Here is a 17,359-nt window from a genome sequence, read left to right as displayed (position 1 = left end):
AGGTCGAGGGGTCACTGTACTGCTGACACGATTCTGATCATGTTCAATAACGGCACAAGAAGAACCAACTATCAGCCAAAACCATGCAAAATCTCAAATGAATTTACGTGGACAATGATGCACGGAACAGATTTAATTCAATTTGCTTTTAGTAAGAATTTCTAAAGCCTGGGCTGAAGCGCGCTGTGTTTGTGAGGGCCACCGAGTCCAACGCTGACCTCATCAATCATGTGCAAACAGTAATAAAAGCCGATTGTGGGACAGAGAGAGTGTCCGTAGTGACCAACCGGGCAACCACAAGACTAGATGAATGCTGATTCGCTGATCTTTGTTCCGCAGTTATTGTCCGGCCAAGCTGGCACCAGACTCTAGGTACCAGGAGCCAAGAGAACAGGACACTGAATGTGCTGCTGTGTTTAAAGAAGCACTCCGGGAATTATTATAGGAATAAGAATATTGTAGATATTAGTGCAGGATCATATAGTGCAGGATAGGCTATTATTAACAAATAAGGTAGAGGTTCTTGTGCATGTCTTGTGCTTACCTGTTTCAACTGCAGAAATGATTTTTTCATGCTGACATTTCCCATGAATGCTTGCAGATAGGAGGGGGTGGAGTCTTATCACTGCAATTCACCTAATCAGACTGACCTAATCACCTGGCTGGAGTCCAAGAACCAAAAGCTTGAACAGCTGAGACTAATTACTGCTTTGGTGTCCGTTCACAATACGTGCAGTTTTGATGTGTTTTCATATTCAAAGTGCTTTTTTATTTATTTATTTTTTTAGAGGAATATCACTATAAAGGGAGAAAAGTGATTTAATAATTGAGGCTGTGTTCGCATGTTGCATGTTTACTGCTTTTTTGACAGATCTTTACTGCATTTTCGTTGCGTTTTTGCTGCGACTTTCCAAATTTACTGTACAAAGGACTTGTTTTTACTGAAATTTATGCAAAAACACAGAATAAACCAGGCAAAAATGCAATTTGTGAACACAGCCTAAGGAGAGGCGTATAGCTGCTATATATCCTCATCCCATTGAAATAGCAGCAGCAGTATATAGATAGAGCTGGAGGGGAGTTGTATAACTACTATATATCTTGATCCCATAGAGACAGCAGCAGTATACAGAGAGCTGGAGGGGAGGTGTATAACTGCTATATTTCCTGATCCCATAGAGAGAGCAGCAGTATACAGAAAGAGCTGGAGGGGAGGGGCATATCTACCATATATCCTGATCCCATAGAGAGAGCAGCAGTATACAGAAAGAGCTGGAGGGGAGATGTATAACTGCCATATTAACTGATCCCATAGAGATAGCCACAGTATAAAGATAGAGCTGGATGGGAGGTGTATAACTACTATATATCATGATCCCATAGAGATAGAGCTGGAGGAGAGGTGTATAATTATTATACAACATCTGTCGGCGCATCCTGGGAGTTGTAGTTTGCAACAGCTGGAGGTCCACAGTTTGGAGACCACAGATATAGAAGAACTTGCCTTGGAATTCAAATTCAAAGTCTCAAAATCAAACTTTGGAACTTTGTATTAATATACATTCTACTCTATTACAGATCCAGAATACAGGAGTGGGAAGAATAAATCACCTCAGAGCAGCGCTCTGCTGATTCTTGGCTTTTTCTGTGAATTATGTTCTTTGCTTTACACATTATTTCGAAAAAGACAGATGACAGCAGGAGAGAAAGGTGGATAAAATGTACACAATGCAAACATCCATGTCCTGCCCAGCGTGATGATAAGCACAATCAGATTACACATCATGAGACATTCTGCACTGACATGTATGTAGAAAAAAACCTTCTAGAAGTTTGTCCTGTCGTAGGGAAAAGCCTCTTGCTACCTTTTACCTCCCCTACTATTTTCCTGCCTACTCCTGCTCAGTTCTTTCTTCTGCTTCTCCAATGGGGCTTATATTTGGCCTCTTTTTCTAGTTTACCTTGGCTGTTCCTCCTCACCTCCTTGGCTGCCCCTCTTTTCTTTGCTCTACTTTAAGGCCCATACTCTCCCCCACCTTTTTACTGCTGTTTGCTCCTTACCTACATATTGACTGTCCTACTCCTCTTCCCTTTCTACTCCTCTCCTCCCCCTCTTAAATGCCCCCCCCCCCCCCCTTCTTGGCTGCTCCTCCTCTCCCTTTAATTCCTTCCTCTTCTATGGCTGTTCCTTCCTTCCTACTCCCTCACTTGAATGTACCTCCTTCTAGGCTTCTACTCTCCTCTTCTTTGGCTTGCTTTACTGTACTTTAAGGCCCACCCTCTCCCCCACCTCTTTGCTACCGGCTGCTCCTTACTTACTCTTGACTGTCCTACTCCTCTTACCAGGCAGCTGCTAAACTTCCCTTTTTTGAATTGCCCTTGTATTGTGCCCCATGGTTGCTTCTTCTCTTTTAGTTATCTCCTCTTCTCTGGCTGCCCATCCTTTCTTACTCCTCCTTTTTGGCTGCTCCTCATTTCCCCCCTTGAATTCCTTCTTCCTCTTTAGCTGTTCCTCCTTTCTCTGTCCTTCCGTCCTGCTCCTTATCTTAAATGCACCTCCTTCTAGGCCTCTACTCTCCTCCTTCACTTTTCTTCTTTGGCTGCCCCGCTCTACTTTAGGGACCACCTTTTTTCTGCCAGTTGCTCTTGACTTTCCCCTTTCCTAATAGCTCTTCTACTCTTTCTGCTCCATGGTTGCTTGTTCTTTTTCCCTCCCTAGCTGCTCTTTCTCCGCTCAGTACTGATTGTTTCACTCTCTCTCTTATTACCAGGTATTGCCAGGTACATACTAAAATCACCTTATGGTGGATAGCCCCTGTAAAGTTGGATGTGGGGGGAGACACAGTCCAAGATGGGCAGTAGAGTTGCTGGGGAAACCATCCAGTGCCCAACGAGTTTTGTGCACGAGTCCTCTCAATTAGAATAGGGGATTAAGCACAGAACTTACTGGATATCATAAGGTTACCTCAGCAACTTTACTGCCCAGCCTGGACTGGGTCTCTCCACATTGGATAGAAAATTTGTCGGGACCTAAACTTTAAAGTTACACATTAAAGGGGTATTCCGGGCAAAAACATCTTATCCCCTATCCAGAGGATAGGGGATAAGATGTCTGACCGCTGCTGGGACACCGGCGATCTTGCTGCAGCAGCCTTCTATGGGAGGGGGTGTAACGTCCGCAACGCCTCCTCCCATAGACATGAATAGAGGGGGGGTGTCGTGATGTCACGTCCCCGTCTCGGAACTGCAGACGCAGCTACGCATAGAATGCGGGCTGCAGCAGGGAGATCACAGGGGGTCCCAGCGGCGGGCCCCCCGCGATCAGACATCTTATCCACTTTCGATAGGGGATAAGATGTTTTTGCCCGGAATACCCTTTTAACTCTGTTGCTTGACTAATCCACTTCTCCACCTATGCCTCTCCCCTCTGCCAATCTTTTTACTGGGTACCCACTGCCCATTGAATGCCATTCAAATTACTGACTCACATACAAAGCTGATCCAAACAACTAATTGTGCATTCCACAAATTAAACAGATAAATGACTTCTATTAAAAAAAATCTTAATCCTTCCAGTACTTATCAGCTGCTGTATGCTCCAGAGGAAGTTGAGTTGTTCTTTTCAGTCTAACCACTGTGCTGACACCTCTGTCTGTCTCAGGAACTGTCCAGAGCAGTAGAGGTTTGCTATGGGGATTTGCTCCTACTCTGGACAGTTCCTGAGACAGACAGAGGTGTCAGCAGAGAGCAATGTGGTCAGACAGAAAAGAACTACACAACTTTCTCTGGAGCATACAGCTGCTGATATATTGGAAGGATTAATATAGAAGAATTTTTATATAGAAGTAATTTACAAATCTGTTTAACTTTCTGTTGAACTGTTTTTTTTTCCCCAGCAGGGTACCCCTTTAATAGTTGGTGAGACCAAATTCATCCAAAAGTAACAACAACTATACACCATGCCTATTTATGCTGAATTAATTATATTTTACTCTTTTTCAAAAAGGGTTCAATTAGATCCATGCGGCTTTTAAGCCGCATGGATCTAATTGAACCCTCTTTGGAAAATAATAAAATATAATAAGAACTTCAGCATAAATAGGCATGGTGTACAGTTGTTGTTACTTTTACACATACAAAGCTGTCCACAACCTGTCCATTCAGTACATCTTTGACCTAATCTCCCGATACGTCCCCTCACTTAATCTCCGATACCTTTGAAGATCTCCATTCTTGCTCTCCTCTTGACTACTCCTTACACAATCTCCAAGATTCCTCCCCATAGTCTGGGACTCACTACCTAGATAAATCAGACACTCTCCCACCATAAAAACCTTAAAATAAAATCCAGAAAACACATTTCTTCAGAAGGGCCCAATACCTATAGTAACCTTGGTGAGGCAATGGTGTTACAGGGCCAAGTGGTATTAACTCTTGATTTTTCGTGACGCCAGTGTGAGGTTGTTTTCTGAATGAGGCCCTGCCGACAACCGTCCCAAAAACGGCAGGAAATAAATGGAATGTCCACTGCAGGATTTAGGAGATAACTGGAACTTTTACTTAAACTTCTTATAGAACAGTCTTTACAGTTATGCAGTTTCTCTTGAGGTAACAGGGATGCAGGATACCTCACAGGCTTTGCTGGGACTTGTAGTCTTGAGATTTATGCAGGCCACTGTGCTACTAATTGTATACTTGAGTTGAGTAGTAGTCACTAGGAATTGTAGATAGAGCTTGGTAACTCACAGTTTTGTTGTGGATGCAGGTTCCTTAGGCTTTGGCCCAGATGAGATGAAATAAGATATGCTGATTGTGCTTGGCTGAAATCCAGGAGATAAGAGAGTGCAGGAACAAGAGAGTGAATTTAGAGACTACAGCCCCTTATATACTAGGAGGGCTGGACTACAGCCCATTGGTTGCAAAACCTGTAGGTCCTGTACCCAGGGAACTCTGGGTACACCACATGACAATATCACATGACCCCGGAAGGTCCTATACATTTGTACAACTTTATACACAAATTTATACATAATTAACAATATACTCAATATACTTACAATGCCTTTATACAAGGTGAACAAGGGGTAATCCCTGCAGGAGAGCCCTGTAGAATGGAGGAACTCTAACTGAGGGGACTTAGGAGAGGGACAGGACAAGGTCCTGTACTGGGACACCCCAATAACTCCACCCAATTGTATGTGATATCTGCAGGGGGGGTAGTTTGAAAAATTTCCACATGTTTCTGTCACTTCCATACTGTCACCTCAATGTAAACAAGATAAAAATCACTTGACCTATCTCCATAAAGTAAAGCATTGACTTGTTTTACAAGGAGGGATAAAGGCTGATATAAAGTTTCAAGCACTTACTTGACCCATAGCCCAACCTTGCATGCACCGAGCAGAACAATGGGACGATACGAAGGGTTCATCAGACCGGATAGAGACATTTTCTATTACATCTTCTGCTACACTAAACATGAAAAAGAAACCTGGAATCTTCACATAAACTCTACTTCTTTGTATCAATAGAGCTCAATAAGACCGGGAATCGCATCTGGGGGATATAGGCCATGACATAATCCTTATATAATTCCAGATTTCCACTTTAATCTTTTTCATACAGAATTTCTATTTATTGATAGGAAAGGAAACATAAAAGTGAGAGGCTGATCCGTGTAAATCCTCACAATGAAAACGTGACAGCTATACTAAAAAGACTGACTTTTGGCTGGAGGGGGCAAGGGGTACTTGAAGGGGTACTCCACTGGAAAACATCTTATCCCCTTTCCAAAAGATAGAGGATAAGATGTCTAATCAGGGTGGTCCTGCCGATAGGAACCCCTGCGATCTGCAGGGGCGGCATCCAGAACATGGAAGCTTGGACGTCATGCCACACCCCTTCCATTCATGTCTATGGGAGGGGGTGTGACGGCTAGTATGTAGCCGACACGCCTGCTCCCATAGACATGGCGACTGAAGGTCCCCAGCAGCAGGACCCCCGCAATTAGACATCTTATCCCCTATCCTTTGGATAGGGGATAAGATGTTTTCCAGCAGAGTATCCCTTTAAGTCTTTCTTGCTGAGGACCTCTTATATAAATGTAGAGGTGGGTCTCCAGGAAAGTATCTTGGAACGAAAAGGTAACAAGGTGTCATGCTTTCCTTCCTGCTTACCCTATTTAAAGGACTCCTGTGGTTTCACTACTTGCATGAGAAATATGGTTTCATAGGTTCTGACCAGGCTTGTCCCCTAACCATTCTGTTCATGCGGTTCTGACCCCTGCCTGTTCCTCATGATGACAATGATTCCCTCGGGAAAAGTACACCGCCGGAAAAGTACAGCGCCGCCCAGCTCATCAATATTCCTCCCCTCCCTCCGTCTCTCCCTCTTCTCCCCGCTCTGTAATGAAGAGAGAGGGGAGGAATATTGATGAGCTGGGTGCGCTGCGGAAGTCGGCACTGACATCAGAGTGCCAATTAGCCTGGCCGGTGCCAGTTAGGACCTCATTTGCATAGACCGAAGATAGAAGATTACGGCCGAACGGCGCGGCGGATCCAGGCACGGTAAGGATCAAACTGTTCAGCGTCCCCGCTGGTTAGTGCGGGGGGGGAGAAAGCTGACAGTTCTCCTTTAAAGGGGTACTCCGCCCCTGGCATCTTATCCCCTATCCAAAGGATAGGGGATAATATGTTAGATCGCCGCGGTCCCGCTGCTGGGGACCCCGGGGATCGCCGCTGCAGCACCCCGCCATCATTACTGCACAGAGCGAGTTCGCTCTGTGCGTAATGACGGGCGATACTGGGGCCGGAGCAGCGTGACGTAATGGCTCCGTCCCTCATGACATCACGGCCTGTCCCCTTAATGCAAGTCTATGGCAGGGGGCATGACGACCGCCACGCCCCCTCCCATAGACTTGTATTGACGGGAGCGGGCCGTGATGTCACGAGGGGCGGAGCCATTACGTCACGCTGCTCCGGCCCCTGTATTGCCCGTCATTACGTGCAGAGCGATCTCACTCTGTGCAGTAATGATGGCGGGGTGCTGCAGCAGCGATCCCCGGGGTCCCCAGCAGCGGGACCCCGGCGATCTGACATCTTATCCCCTATCCTTTGGATAGGGGATAAGATGTCTGGGGGCGGAGTACCCCTTTAATGCGTTTGGAAGCCTCCTGACCCACCTCTGACAGGTTATGTCGGGGGAGGGAGGAAAGGATCTGATATATTGCATTTCAACTGCTCAATCCTTCTGTTCTTGTCTGGCATCAGCTTAACTCTCCTCTGTCCATGCAGAACACATAGACGCTTGACCATTAAGGGTGGCAAGCGATTCTCTTAGAATAGTTGTTTCAGTTCCTTTCAGATCTTTAAGTCACGTTCACACTACAAAATTGTTATTTTCGCAACGGAAAATTCTGTTGTGGGATTTCAAATTCCAGACTCTGCCGAAAGAATGAACCTTTAGGGTGCGTTCCCACCTGGCGTATACGCAGCGTATTTCACGCTGCACAAAATTTGCGGCAGCAGCAGGAAATATGCTGCCTATTCCTCGTTCACTATACACACAGGGCTTTTCAGCGGCAGCCCTATGCATGTAGTGAGTTTTGGAGGCGGGGCCGTGTACCAGCGTGACTGTGACGCATGGCTCCGCCTCCAAAACTCACTGCACAAACAGGGCTGCCGCCAGAAAGCTCTGTGTGTACAGTGAGCAAGGAATACGCAGTGTATTTCCCGCTGCTGCTGTAAATTTTGCGCTGCGTATACGCCAGGTGGGAATGCACCCTTAAGGGGTACACCATAGACTCAAACGGCCGTCTCACACCCCCTCCCATGGGGGCATGGCCATTGAGGGGGCATGGAGCGTGGCCGACCCCCGCAACGTGAAAACAGCATTCGGAACATTTACTTCTGAACCCTGTTTTTGCGCTGCCCAGGTCGGCCACGCTCCTTGTGACATCACGGCCAAGCCCCCTCAGTGCAAGTCTATGGGAGGGGGTGTGACGGCCGTCACGCCCCCTCCAATTGACTTGCATTAAGGGGGGGTGACCGTGACATCACGAGGGGCGTGGCCGACCTCCGCAGCATGAATACAGCGTTCAGAACATTTACTTAAGAACGCTGGCCAGTGGAGAACCCCTTTAACTGCTCAAATACGCATTGCTGTGAATGGTGACGGCGCATGTCTGAGCAGTTCTAGCAATCACTGAATCAGGAACGTCTGCAGAGAATTTCTCCGGGTGGACGTTCCATAGTGTGAACATCTCCTTACTCTGCAGATGTAGTGATGCTGGGAAGATTTTTTAGGGGATCAGATATAACTGGGCAGATCAATAACCACAGATGGCCTCTATTTGATGGGAGGCGGGGGAGGGGGGCAATGTCCTAGGATGGTGAATATTGGGATTATTGAGTTGTTGTTTTTTTGCACTCTTTCCAAACCGTGATATGGCTGACCCAGCATAAAACAGAATATTATAAAGCGGGTTAATGATAACGTGTTTATTACATAACAGCCTCTTATCACACACAGCCAATCTGATCACTGTGGCGAATCAGGCTGCATTATAACCTATGAAATATTCAGGACAGTTTATTCTGGATCCAGCGCTGGAGAGGAAGAACAGACAAACCGCATTCCCCCCGCAGCCTCGCAGCTTTACGTAAAGCCCAATTCCCACAGGAAATAACAGCATTTCTCTCCGCACTTCTATAGGAACACTGCAGCGTCCTAACTTACCTCTAGAAAAGGCAATTTACACATCATATGGAAGGAAGGTAGTCCAGGGCGGCTGTATCGCCATTATTGCTGTCAGGAGGATATTGTTTCTATAAAAAATACTTTATACTGTATATTACAAGGATATTCTGAGACATACCACCCTATAGAATTCTTCCCTGTTGCTTATATAGCGCCAACATATTCCACAATGCTGTACAAAGACCCTCACCATTTTCATCAGTCCTTTTATGTTTTTCACTATTTTCCCAGTTATATTTTGCACAACTAGTACAAAGGGCACATTTATACACTACAGAAAGACACTAGGTTCCGAGCTGTATTCGCCTGCAGCAGCCTCCTATTACAGTCAATGGGGTACTGCTGCACAGTTCATCTCAGGAGTTCCGCAGCAGAACTTCCGACGTGCAATTGTATTCTGCCTAAAAGATGAATAGTCAGTGGGATGGTACTTAAATGGGCACTGTCAGAATTAAAAACTTTGCTGTACATCTTGGCAGAATATTAGCCTTTCTAATCTATATATATATAAAACTCAACGTGTGTGTATGTATATGTGTATGTATATATGTATGTATGTGTGTATATGTGTATGTATGTATGAATGTGTGTATATATGTATGTATATATGTATGTATATATGTATGTGTGTATGTGTGTATATGTGTATGTATGTATGAATGTGTGTATATATGTATGTATATATGTATGTATATATGTATGTGTGTATGTGTGTATATGTGTATGTATGTATGAATGTGTGTATATATGTATGTATGTATGTATATATGTATATATATATGTATGTGTGTATGTGTGTATATGTGTATGTATGTATGAATGTGTGTATATATGTATGTATATATGTATGTATATATGTATGTGTGTATGTGTGTATATGTGTATGTATGTATGAATGTGTGTATATATGTATGTATGTATGTATATATGTATGTATGTATGTATATATGTATGTATATATGTATGTATGTATGTATATATGTATGTATGTGTGTATATATGTATGTATGTATGTATGTATGTATGTATATATATATGTATGTGTGTATATATGTTTATATGTATGTATGTATGTGTGTATATATGTATGTATATATATAGGTATATATGTATGTATGTGTGTATATATGTGTATGTATGTATATATATGTATGTGTGTATATGTATGTATATATGTATGTATGTGTGTATGTATATATGTATGTATATATGTATGTATGTATGTATATATGTATGTATATATGTATGTATATATGTATGTATATATGTATGTATGTATATATGTATGTATGTGTGTATATATGTATGTATATATGTATGTATGTATGTATATATATATATGTATGTGTGTATATATGTTTATATGTATGTATGTATGTGTGTATATGTGTGTGTATGTATATATATATATGTATGTATATATGTATGTATGTGTGTATATATGTATGTATATATATATGTATGTATATATGTATGTATGTGTGTATATATGTGTATGTATGTATATATATGTATGTGTGTATATGTATGTATATATGTATGTATGTGTGTATGTATATATGTATGTATATATGTATGTATGTTCCACAAAAACTTTCAAACAGCTAAAGATATTAACATGAAACTTGGTCACATGTTACTTATATGTCACCAACAAACATAGGATAGGTGATTTAACCCTTACTCACCCCCCTTTGCCAGGGGCGGGGTTTATGTTTAAAGTCCCATACAAGTCCATGGGAAATATATGTTACTGCATAACTTCCAAACGGCTGGATATATTTTGATAATACTTGGTCACATGTTACTTATATGTCCACTTAAAATATAGGATAGTTAATTTAACCCTTAACTACTCCCATTTGTGAGGGTCAGGGTTTTTGTTTAAAGTCCCATGCAAATCAATGGGAAATGTATGTTCCCACATAACTTCCATACGGCTGGAGATATTTCAATACCTGGTACACATATAAAGGGTCGGGATATGAGGACGGGAGGTCGAGATAGTAGGTTGAGATAGGAGGTCAAGATTGGAGGATGGCATGTTCGGGATAGGAGGTCGGGATAGGAGGTTGAGTTAGGAGGTCGGGATAGGAGGTCGGGATAGGAGGACGGGATAGGAGGACAGGATAGGAGGACGGGATAGGAGGACGGGATATATAAAAAAGACAAGTAAAGAATCTACATGACCTAGTAAGTAACATATAGAAGCATTATTTTTTTTCTGTGATATGACATGTCCACATGGACATTAAAGGGGTACTCTGGTGGAAAACTTTTTTTTTTTTTTAAATATGCCGGATTAACCATTACATAGCCTACTCACAATACATCGCCATCCTTTGTAGCCATGGTTACTAGGCACCTAGGATTTGTCGAGGGGCTCTACTGCTGACAGAGCTGTGAGCCGCTTTATCAATTATAGGGAACAGCATATACATATTGTAACCCCTCACCCTAAACGTGTATCAAGTGTTCACTATCACATGCTTGGCGGCTGTACATTACTAAACCTGTTCACGATGATTCAGATATAGGGCATGCCAGGAATCCCTTATTACCATCAATTCTTGAATCATAAAGTTCTCGGGTCTGTTTTTGGAAACATTATAATATTATAAAAAAAACATTTACTGGCCCTTTAAAAAGTTACAATGCAGAAAAAGATAACACAAATTCTGTGCCGCACATTTCACATAACTTGTCACGAGGCGCTATACTGGCCAACATAAAGTGCTCCCAACCAGGGTGCCTCCAGCTGTTGCAAAATCACTACTCCAAGCATACTCTTTGGCTGTCCGGGCATGCTGGGAGTTGTAGTTTTGCAACAGCTGGAGGCACTCTGGTTGGAAAACACTGGTATAGACTGTGATCACTACATTTTCCCAGTAGAGTCTCCATTGACCCAATGGGATGATGGGAGGATACAGGGACTTTTCTTCATGCTATCACCCCACTTTCCAGCCTTCCCCTGTACAGGCTCCAGTGACCATGTGAAAGGGTTAGGAATACACCTCCTCACCAGTTACAGGGAATTGATGTACATGTAGACATTGTTGGAAGATACCTGTATGAACTTTCCACATCTTTATATTAGATGATGCACCTCAGGCTCTACTTCAGTCAGACCTTTCACTACAAACAGGCATTTTTATACTACACCCAAATCCCCTTGCAAAAAATGACTTAAAGGGGAACTTTGGTGGAAACAGGTGGAAAACAAATATTTTTTAATCAACTGGTGCCAGAAAGTTAAACAGATTTGTAAATTACTTCTATTTCAAAATCTTAATCCTTCCAGTACTTATCAGCTGCTGTATACTACGGTGGAAATTCTTTGCTTTTTGAATTTATTTTCTGTCTGACCACAGTGCTCTCTGCTGACACCTCTGTCCGTGTCAGGAACTGTCCAGAGTAGGAGCAAACCTCTCCTGCTCTGGACAGTTCCTGACACGGGCAGAGGTGTCAGCAAAGAGCACTGTGGTCAGACAGAAAAAAACTACACCACTTCCTCTGAAGCATACAGCAGCTGATAAGTACTGGAAGGATTAAGCTTTTTTTAAATAGAAGTAATTTACAAATCTGTTCAACTTTCAGGCAGCAGTTCATTTGAAAACATTTTTTCCACCTGAGATTCCTTTTAAAGTGGTATTCCGGTTATGAAAAACATATCCCCCATCTACATAGGGGATAAATGTGTGTTGGCAGGAGGGTCCAACTGCTGAACCCCCATACGATCTCCAGAACGGGTCCTATTTCTCCCACTGAGCGGACCAGCCCCCACCTTTTAAAGCAAACTGGTCCTTTACAGCACCTTCTGTGACGTCTTCTGGTCCCCCGAAGCTCTGTCTACTTTCTACTTCCGAGACAAAGTGCTCAAAGCAGTGACATATGTAAATTACAAAACTACAACTCTTAGCATGCCCAGCAGCTGGGAGTTGTAGTTTGCAACAGCTGGAGGCACCCTGATTGGGAAACACTGGCCTAATAGCTAGAAAATCTATGTCTACATTTCACTTCATGATTTGGGTATATTTGGATTCTCTTTTAATCTAAGTGTTTTTATAGATCTCCATCTCCATAACCAATCGATATTAAAGGGGTACTCTACTGCCCCGGCATTCGGAACATTTTGTTCCGAACGCTGGGTGCGGGCTGCATGACTTCATGGCCATGCCCCTCATGATGTCACGCCATGCCCCCTCAATGCAAGTCTATGGGAGGGGGCGTGGCAGCTGCCACGCCCCCTCCCATTGACTTGCATTGAGTGGGCGTGATGTGACAACCCCCGCAGTCCGCACCCAGTGTTCGGAACAAAATGTTCCATACACTGGGGCAGTAGAGTACCCCTTTAATATAAGACGAATTAAAAAATAGTTTAAAAAATTACCTTATGTGAGTAATGCTGGTCCACAATACGAGCCAATCCGAAGTCTCCAATCTTGAGTACGAGGTCCTCCGTACTGATGAAGATATTGGCCGGCTTCAGATCCCTGTGGAGAACATTGGCCGAGTGGATATACTTCAAACCCCGTAGGAGCTGGTAAATAAAAAGCTTGGCGTGGTCCTCGCTAAGCGGCCCTTGTTCCAACAACCGAGAAAGATCCGTCTCCATGTGTTCCTGAACGATGTAAACCACCTTGCATCTGAAAAGGTCTCCCTGAAGGTCAGCCCCACTGGGTCCCAACACCGCGTGCACCTTCACGATGTTGTCGTGGTTGAGACGTCGGATGATCTTGATCTCCCGCAGGGCGTGCTTCATGCTCCGGCAATCGCTAATGGTGATCTTTTTCACGGCCACTTTTCGGGAATTCTTGCAGTCGGTTGCGGAGAGGACAAGACCGTTGGCCCCAAAACCCAATGGCTTAAAGTCTACAAAGTGGCCTCCCAAATCGTAGCCGTACATGTTGGCAATGAAATCGCACTTTCCTGCCATGGCAATGCCAATGTTTAGAGTATTGTTGTTTTTTGTTCAGTTTTATTTTTTATTTCAAAAAGTTGCTTCAAATCACTTGACCTAAAAGTGATAGCAAAGAGGTAATTTAGATTAAAAAAAAAAAAAAAAAAACTTACGAAAATGAACAATAAGAAAATTATTCTATGGGACATAAAAGTTGAGCTTGGAAAGTTTTCGGATCTCCGTTGAAGGATTTTTCCATTCCAACATATAAGTGTTAGCCCCGAGTTTGCCTGCAGTGTATACAGTGTTGCTGGTTTTATATTCATCTCATTGACAGCCTAGGCTATGACGTACTTTGGAGTGGTGCAGCCTTTTTAGCCAATGGCACCACTAGCTCTTAGTTTCCTAGCTTCTGCTAATAGTCTACAGACTTGTAGGCATTACCCCCTCAAAAGAAAGCTTTCCCGTTATTCCCATGCTTGTCACAGCCCGGTGATAATGACTGAATGAGCTTATTCTCCTTGTCTTAATCTCCTTCTCGGTGATGCAATCCGGTCCTGCGGTAAACACAAAGTCAGCAGCAACCAACCACAGCCGGCTTCCAGTCGCAGCTACAGAGCCATAGACTTTTTGATCCCACTGTCATGGCTCAGCTCTGTCCTAGCAAAGGATCCTTGATCATGATATAGGAGTAGAGTCCTGCGAGAGACCTGCATTCTGAACTGCAGCCAGCCTTGAGTTCTGCCTCTTTATCATTTTCTCTGAAAGCAAGAACAAGATTGAATGAATTGATAGGACAATAAATGGTCGTCACTTATGTTAATTCTTACTGTGTGAAGGTTGACATGAAATCTAACCACGGTGTCGGAGAATGACCTTTGGTAATTTATTAGCCTTGCTTCACCTACACGACTGCATTTTTCCTTTTGAGCAGAACAATCCTATAGGTTTTAAAGGTTATAGGAAAAGTACAGAAAGTACAAAGAGTCAAAAAGTTCACCGACAGTATTGTCGTCTAGAAACGTCGTCAATATATTACGCAAACTGGGCAGTCTACTGGGAGAGCAAAAGGCATTCATACCTACAATCCATGTCTACCATAAGTCTAGCCATATGTCTTGCCATAGTTAATCCCTTAAAACCAAGCCCATTTTGACCTTAAATGGGCACTGTCAGATACAAAAACTTTTGATATTTTGTAAAGCATGTATAACCAATAGGTTTTGCAATTGCTTTCATTAGCAAATTTTCAGGGTTTTCAGTCAAACAACTTCCCCCCTGCCTGCTTGGACACATACTAGTCCTGCTGTGTCCATGCATCATCACCTATGTCATGGACACACTTCCTTGATTGACAGCTGTGAGTGCAGGGCTCACAGCCAGAGGAAAAATCCTCCCACTGTCAGCTTGTGTCCCGCTACTGTCAGTGAGGACAAGCTGGGAGTTGTAGTTTTGCTAATAGTAGGGGAGATGGGAGCAGACAACATACTGAGGGAGGGGGCGGAGACCTGCACAGTGAGGCCACACCCCCTCCCTTTGAGAGGAATTCAGACTAGTGAGCTAAATTAAAAGTATAAAGGTGCTAGACACATAAAAATTAGATGTACATGGTCAGGATTAGGTACTGAGTGATATTTAAAAAAAATAATTTTTGTTGGATCTGACGGGTACGCTTTAAGGACCAGTCCAATTTTATTTTTGCGATTTTTCCCTTCTCACCTTCTAAAATCCATAACTCTTTTATATTTCCATCAACAGACCTATATGAGGGCTTGTTTTTTGCGTGACCAATTGCACTTTGTAATGACATAAAATGTACAGCGAATCCCAAATATAATTTTTTTAGTGAGGAAATTTTAATGAAAACAACAATTTTGCTAATTTTGGAAGGTTTCGTTTTAACACTGTACACTTTACAGTAAAAATTACATTATTTCTTCTGAGGGTCAATACGATTAAAATGATACCCATGATTACATACTTTTCTATTATTGTACCGCTTTAAAAAAATTGCAAACTTTTAAACCAAATTAGTACGTTTAAAATCCTCTTTTTGACGACCTATAACTATTTCATTTTTCAGTATAAGGGGCGGTGTGAGGGCTCATTTTTTGCGCTGCGATCTGTGCTTTTTATTGATACCATATTTGCATATATAAAAATGTTAATACATTTTTTAGAAATTTTTTTGGGACTATGATGTGACAAAAAAGCAGCAATTTTGGACTTTTTTTTTTTTTTTTATACCTTTACGCCGTTCACCGTATGGAATCATTAACATTATATTTTTACAGGTCGGACATTTACACACGCGGCGATACCGAATATGTTTATTAATTTATTTATCTTAACGATTTTTGGAGGTAAAATGGGAAAAAGGGACGGTTTACATTTTCTTGGACAGGACATGGACAGAGGTGTCAGCAGAGAGCACTGTGGTCAGACAGAAAAGAAATTCAAAAAGAAAAAACTTTCTCTGCAGTATACAGCAGCTGATAAGTACTGGAAGGATTAACATTTTTTAATAGAAATAATTTACAAATCTGTTTAACTTTCTGGCACCAGTTGATAAAAAAAAACAAAAAACAGTTTTCCATCGGAGTACCCCTTTAAAGCCATCTGAGTTGAATTACTGGTCCCTTGTGGTCAGTTATGGGCTATCAAAGCAGGGCCATAGCTTGAGGAGATACAGCGGGAGCAGTCCTGGTGTCCTATGCCACATAAGAAGACGCTAGTTTTCTAAATCAATGGTCCGTTACCCAGTCCTCAAGGCCCACCAACATTCTGGATTTTTTCCAGTTACTCCATTGGAATAGGGAACAGGGGAAAATTTAAATCCTGGACTATTGGTGGGTAGGGTTGCCATCTTTGTTGCCAAAAAAATACCGGCCATGCATAATTAATTTGCATAATTAATTATATATGCATAACATCACAGGATACACATATGTTGTCCTATTCTGACCTATTTCTCCTTATAGGGGCCTGTATGAGGGCTTATTCTCTTCACTGCTAGTTTTTAGCAGTACCATTTTTGTTTTGATGTGACTTTTTGATCGCTTTTTTTTTTTTTTTTATTAAATTCGAGAGTTGCAGTTAGTGACTACCTACAACTCCCAGCATGCCCTGATACAGCCTGTGGCTCAGCAGCTGCCCCAAACGGAAACTACAACTCCCAGCATGTTGGACTATATAGTAGTATATAGGATAGGTCAGTGTCTCCCAAACTGGGGTGCCTCCAGCTGTTGCAAAACTACAACTCCCAGCATGCCCGGACAGCCAACGGCTGTCCGGGCATGCTGGGAGTTGTAGTTTTTGCAACAGCTGGAGGTGCTCTGGTTGGGAAACACTGGTATAGTATATGATGAACATTCCGGGAGTTGGAGGATTGACTGAATAAATATGGGCCATTGCATTGCCGGTATTTTAAGTATGAAAATACTGGCAGGGTGGCCAAAATACTGGCTAGGTGGCAACCCTACTGGTGGGTCTTGAGGACTCTGTTCTAAATAGTATAATGTAGCTGGAGGGTCCAGAAAAATACTCTGTACTGAGGCCTAAGGGGGAGATTTATCAAAATCTGTCCAGAGGAAAAGCTGCTGAGTTGCCCATAGCAACCAATCAGATCACTTCTTTCATTTCTTCACAGGCCTTTTCAAAAATGAAAGAAGCGATCTGATTGGTTCCTCTGGGCAGGTTTTG

At 42.8% G+C, this 17,359-nt stretch overlaps 1 protein-coding gene across 2 annotated transcripts in view; it reads right to left on the bottom strand.

Annotated features, from left to right (window-relative positions):
- MAPK4 (mitogen-activated protein kinase 4) overlaps positions 1 to 17,359 on the bottom strand; it is a 129,542-nt gene that overhangs the window by 18,545 nt on the left and 93,638 nt on the right. For both annotated transcript variants that reach the window (XM_056544246.1, XM_056544238.1), the window contains exon 2: positions 13,148 to 14,418. In XM_056544246.1, coding sequence (XP_056400221.1) covers positions 13,148 to 13,693 — 546 coding nt within the window. In that variant the 5' untranslated portion in view covers positions 13,694 to 14,418. The remainder of the gene's footprint in view (positions 1 to 13,147; positions 14,419 to 17,359) is intronic.

The sequence above is a fragment of the Hyla sarda genome, chromosome 1 (assembly GCF_029499605.1).
Source record: "Hyla sarda isolate aHylSar1 chromosome 1, aHylSar1.hap1, whole genome shotgun sequence".
In the NCBI taxonomy this organism is placed as follows: domain Eukaryota; kingdom Metazoa; phylum Chordata; class Amphibia; order Anura; family Hylidae; genus Hyla; species Hyla sarda.
The sequence above is the reverse complement of the archived record's forward strand: the minus strand, read 5'-3'. Positions and strand labels throughout refer to the sequence as shown.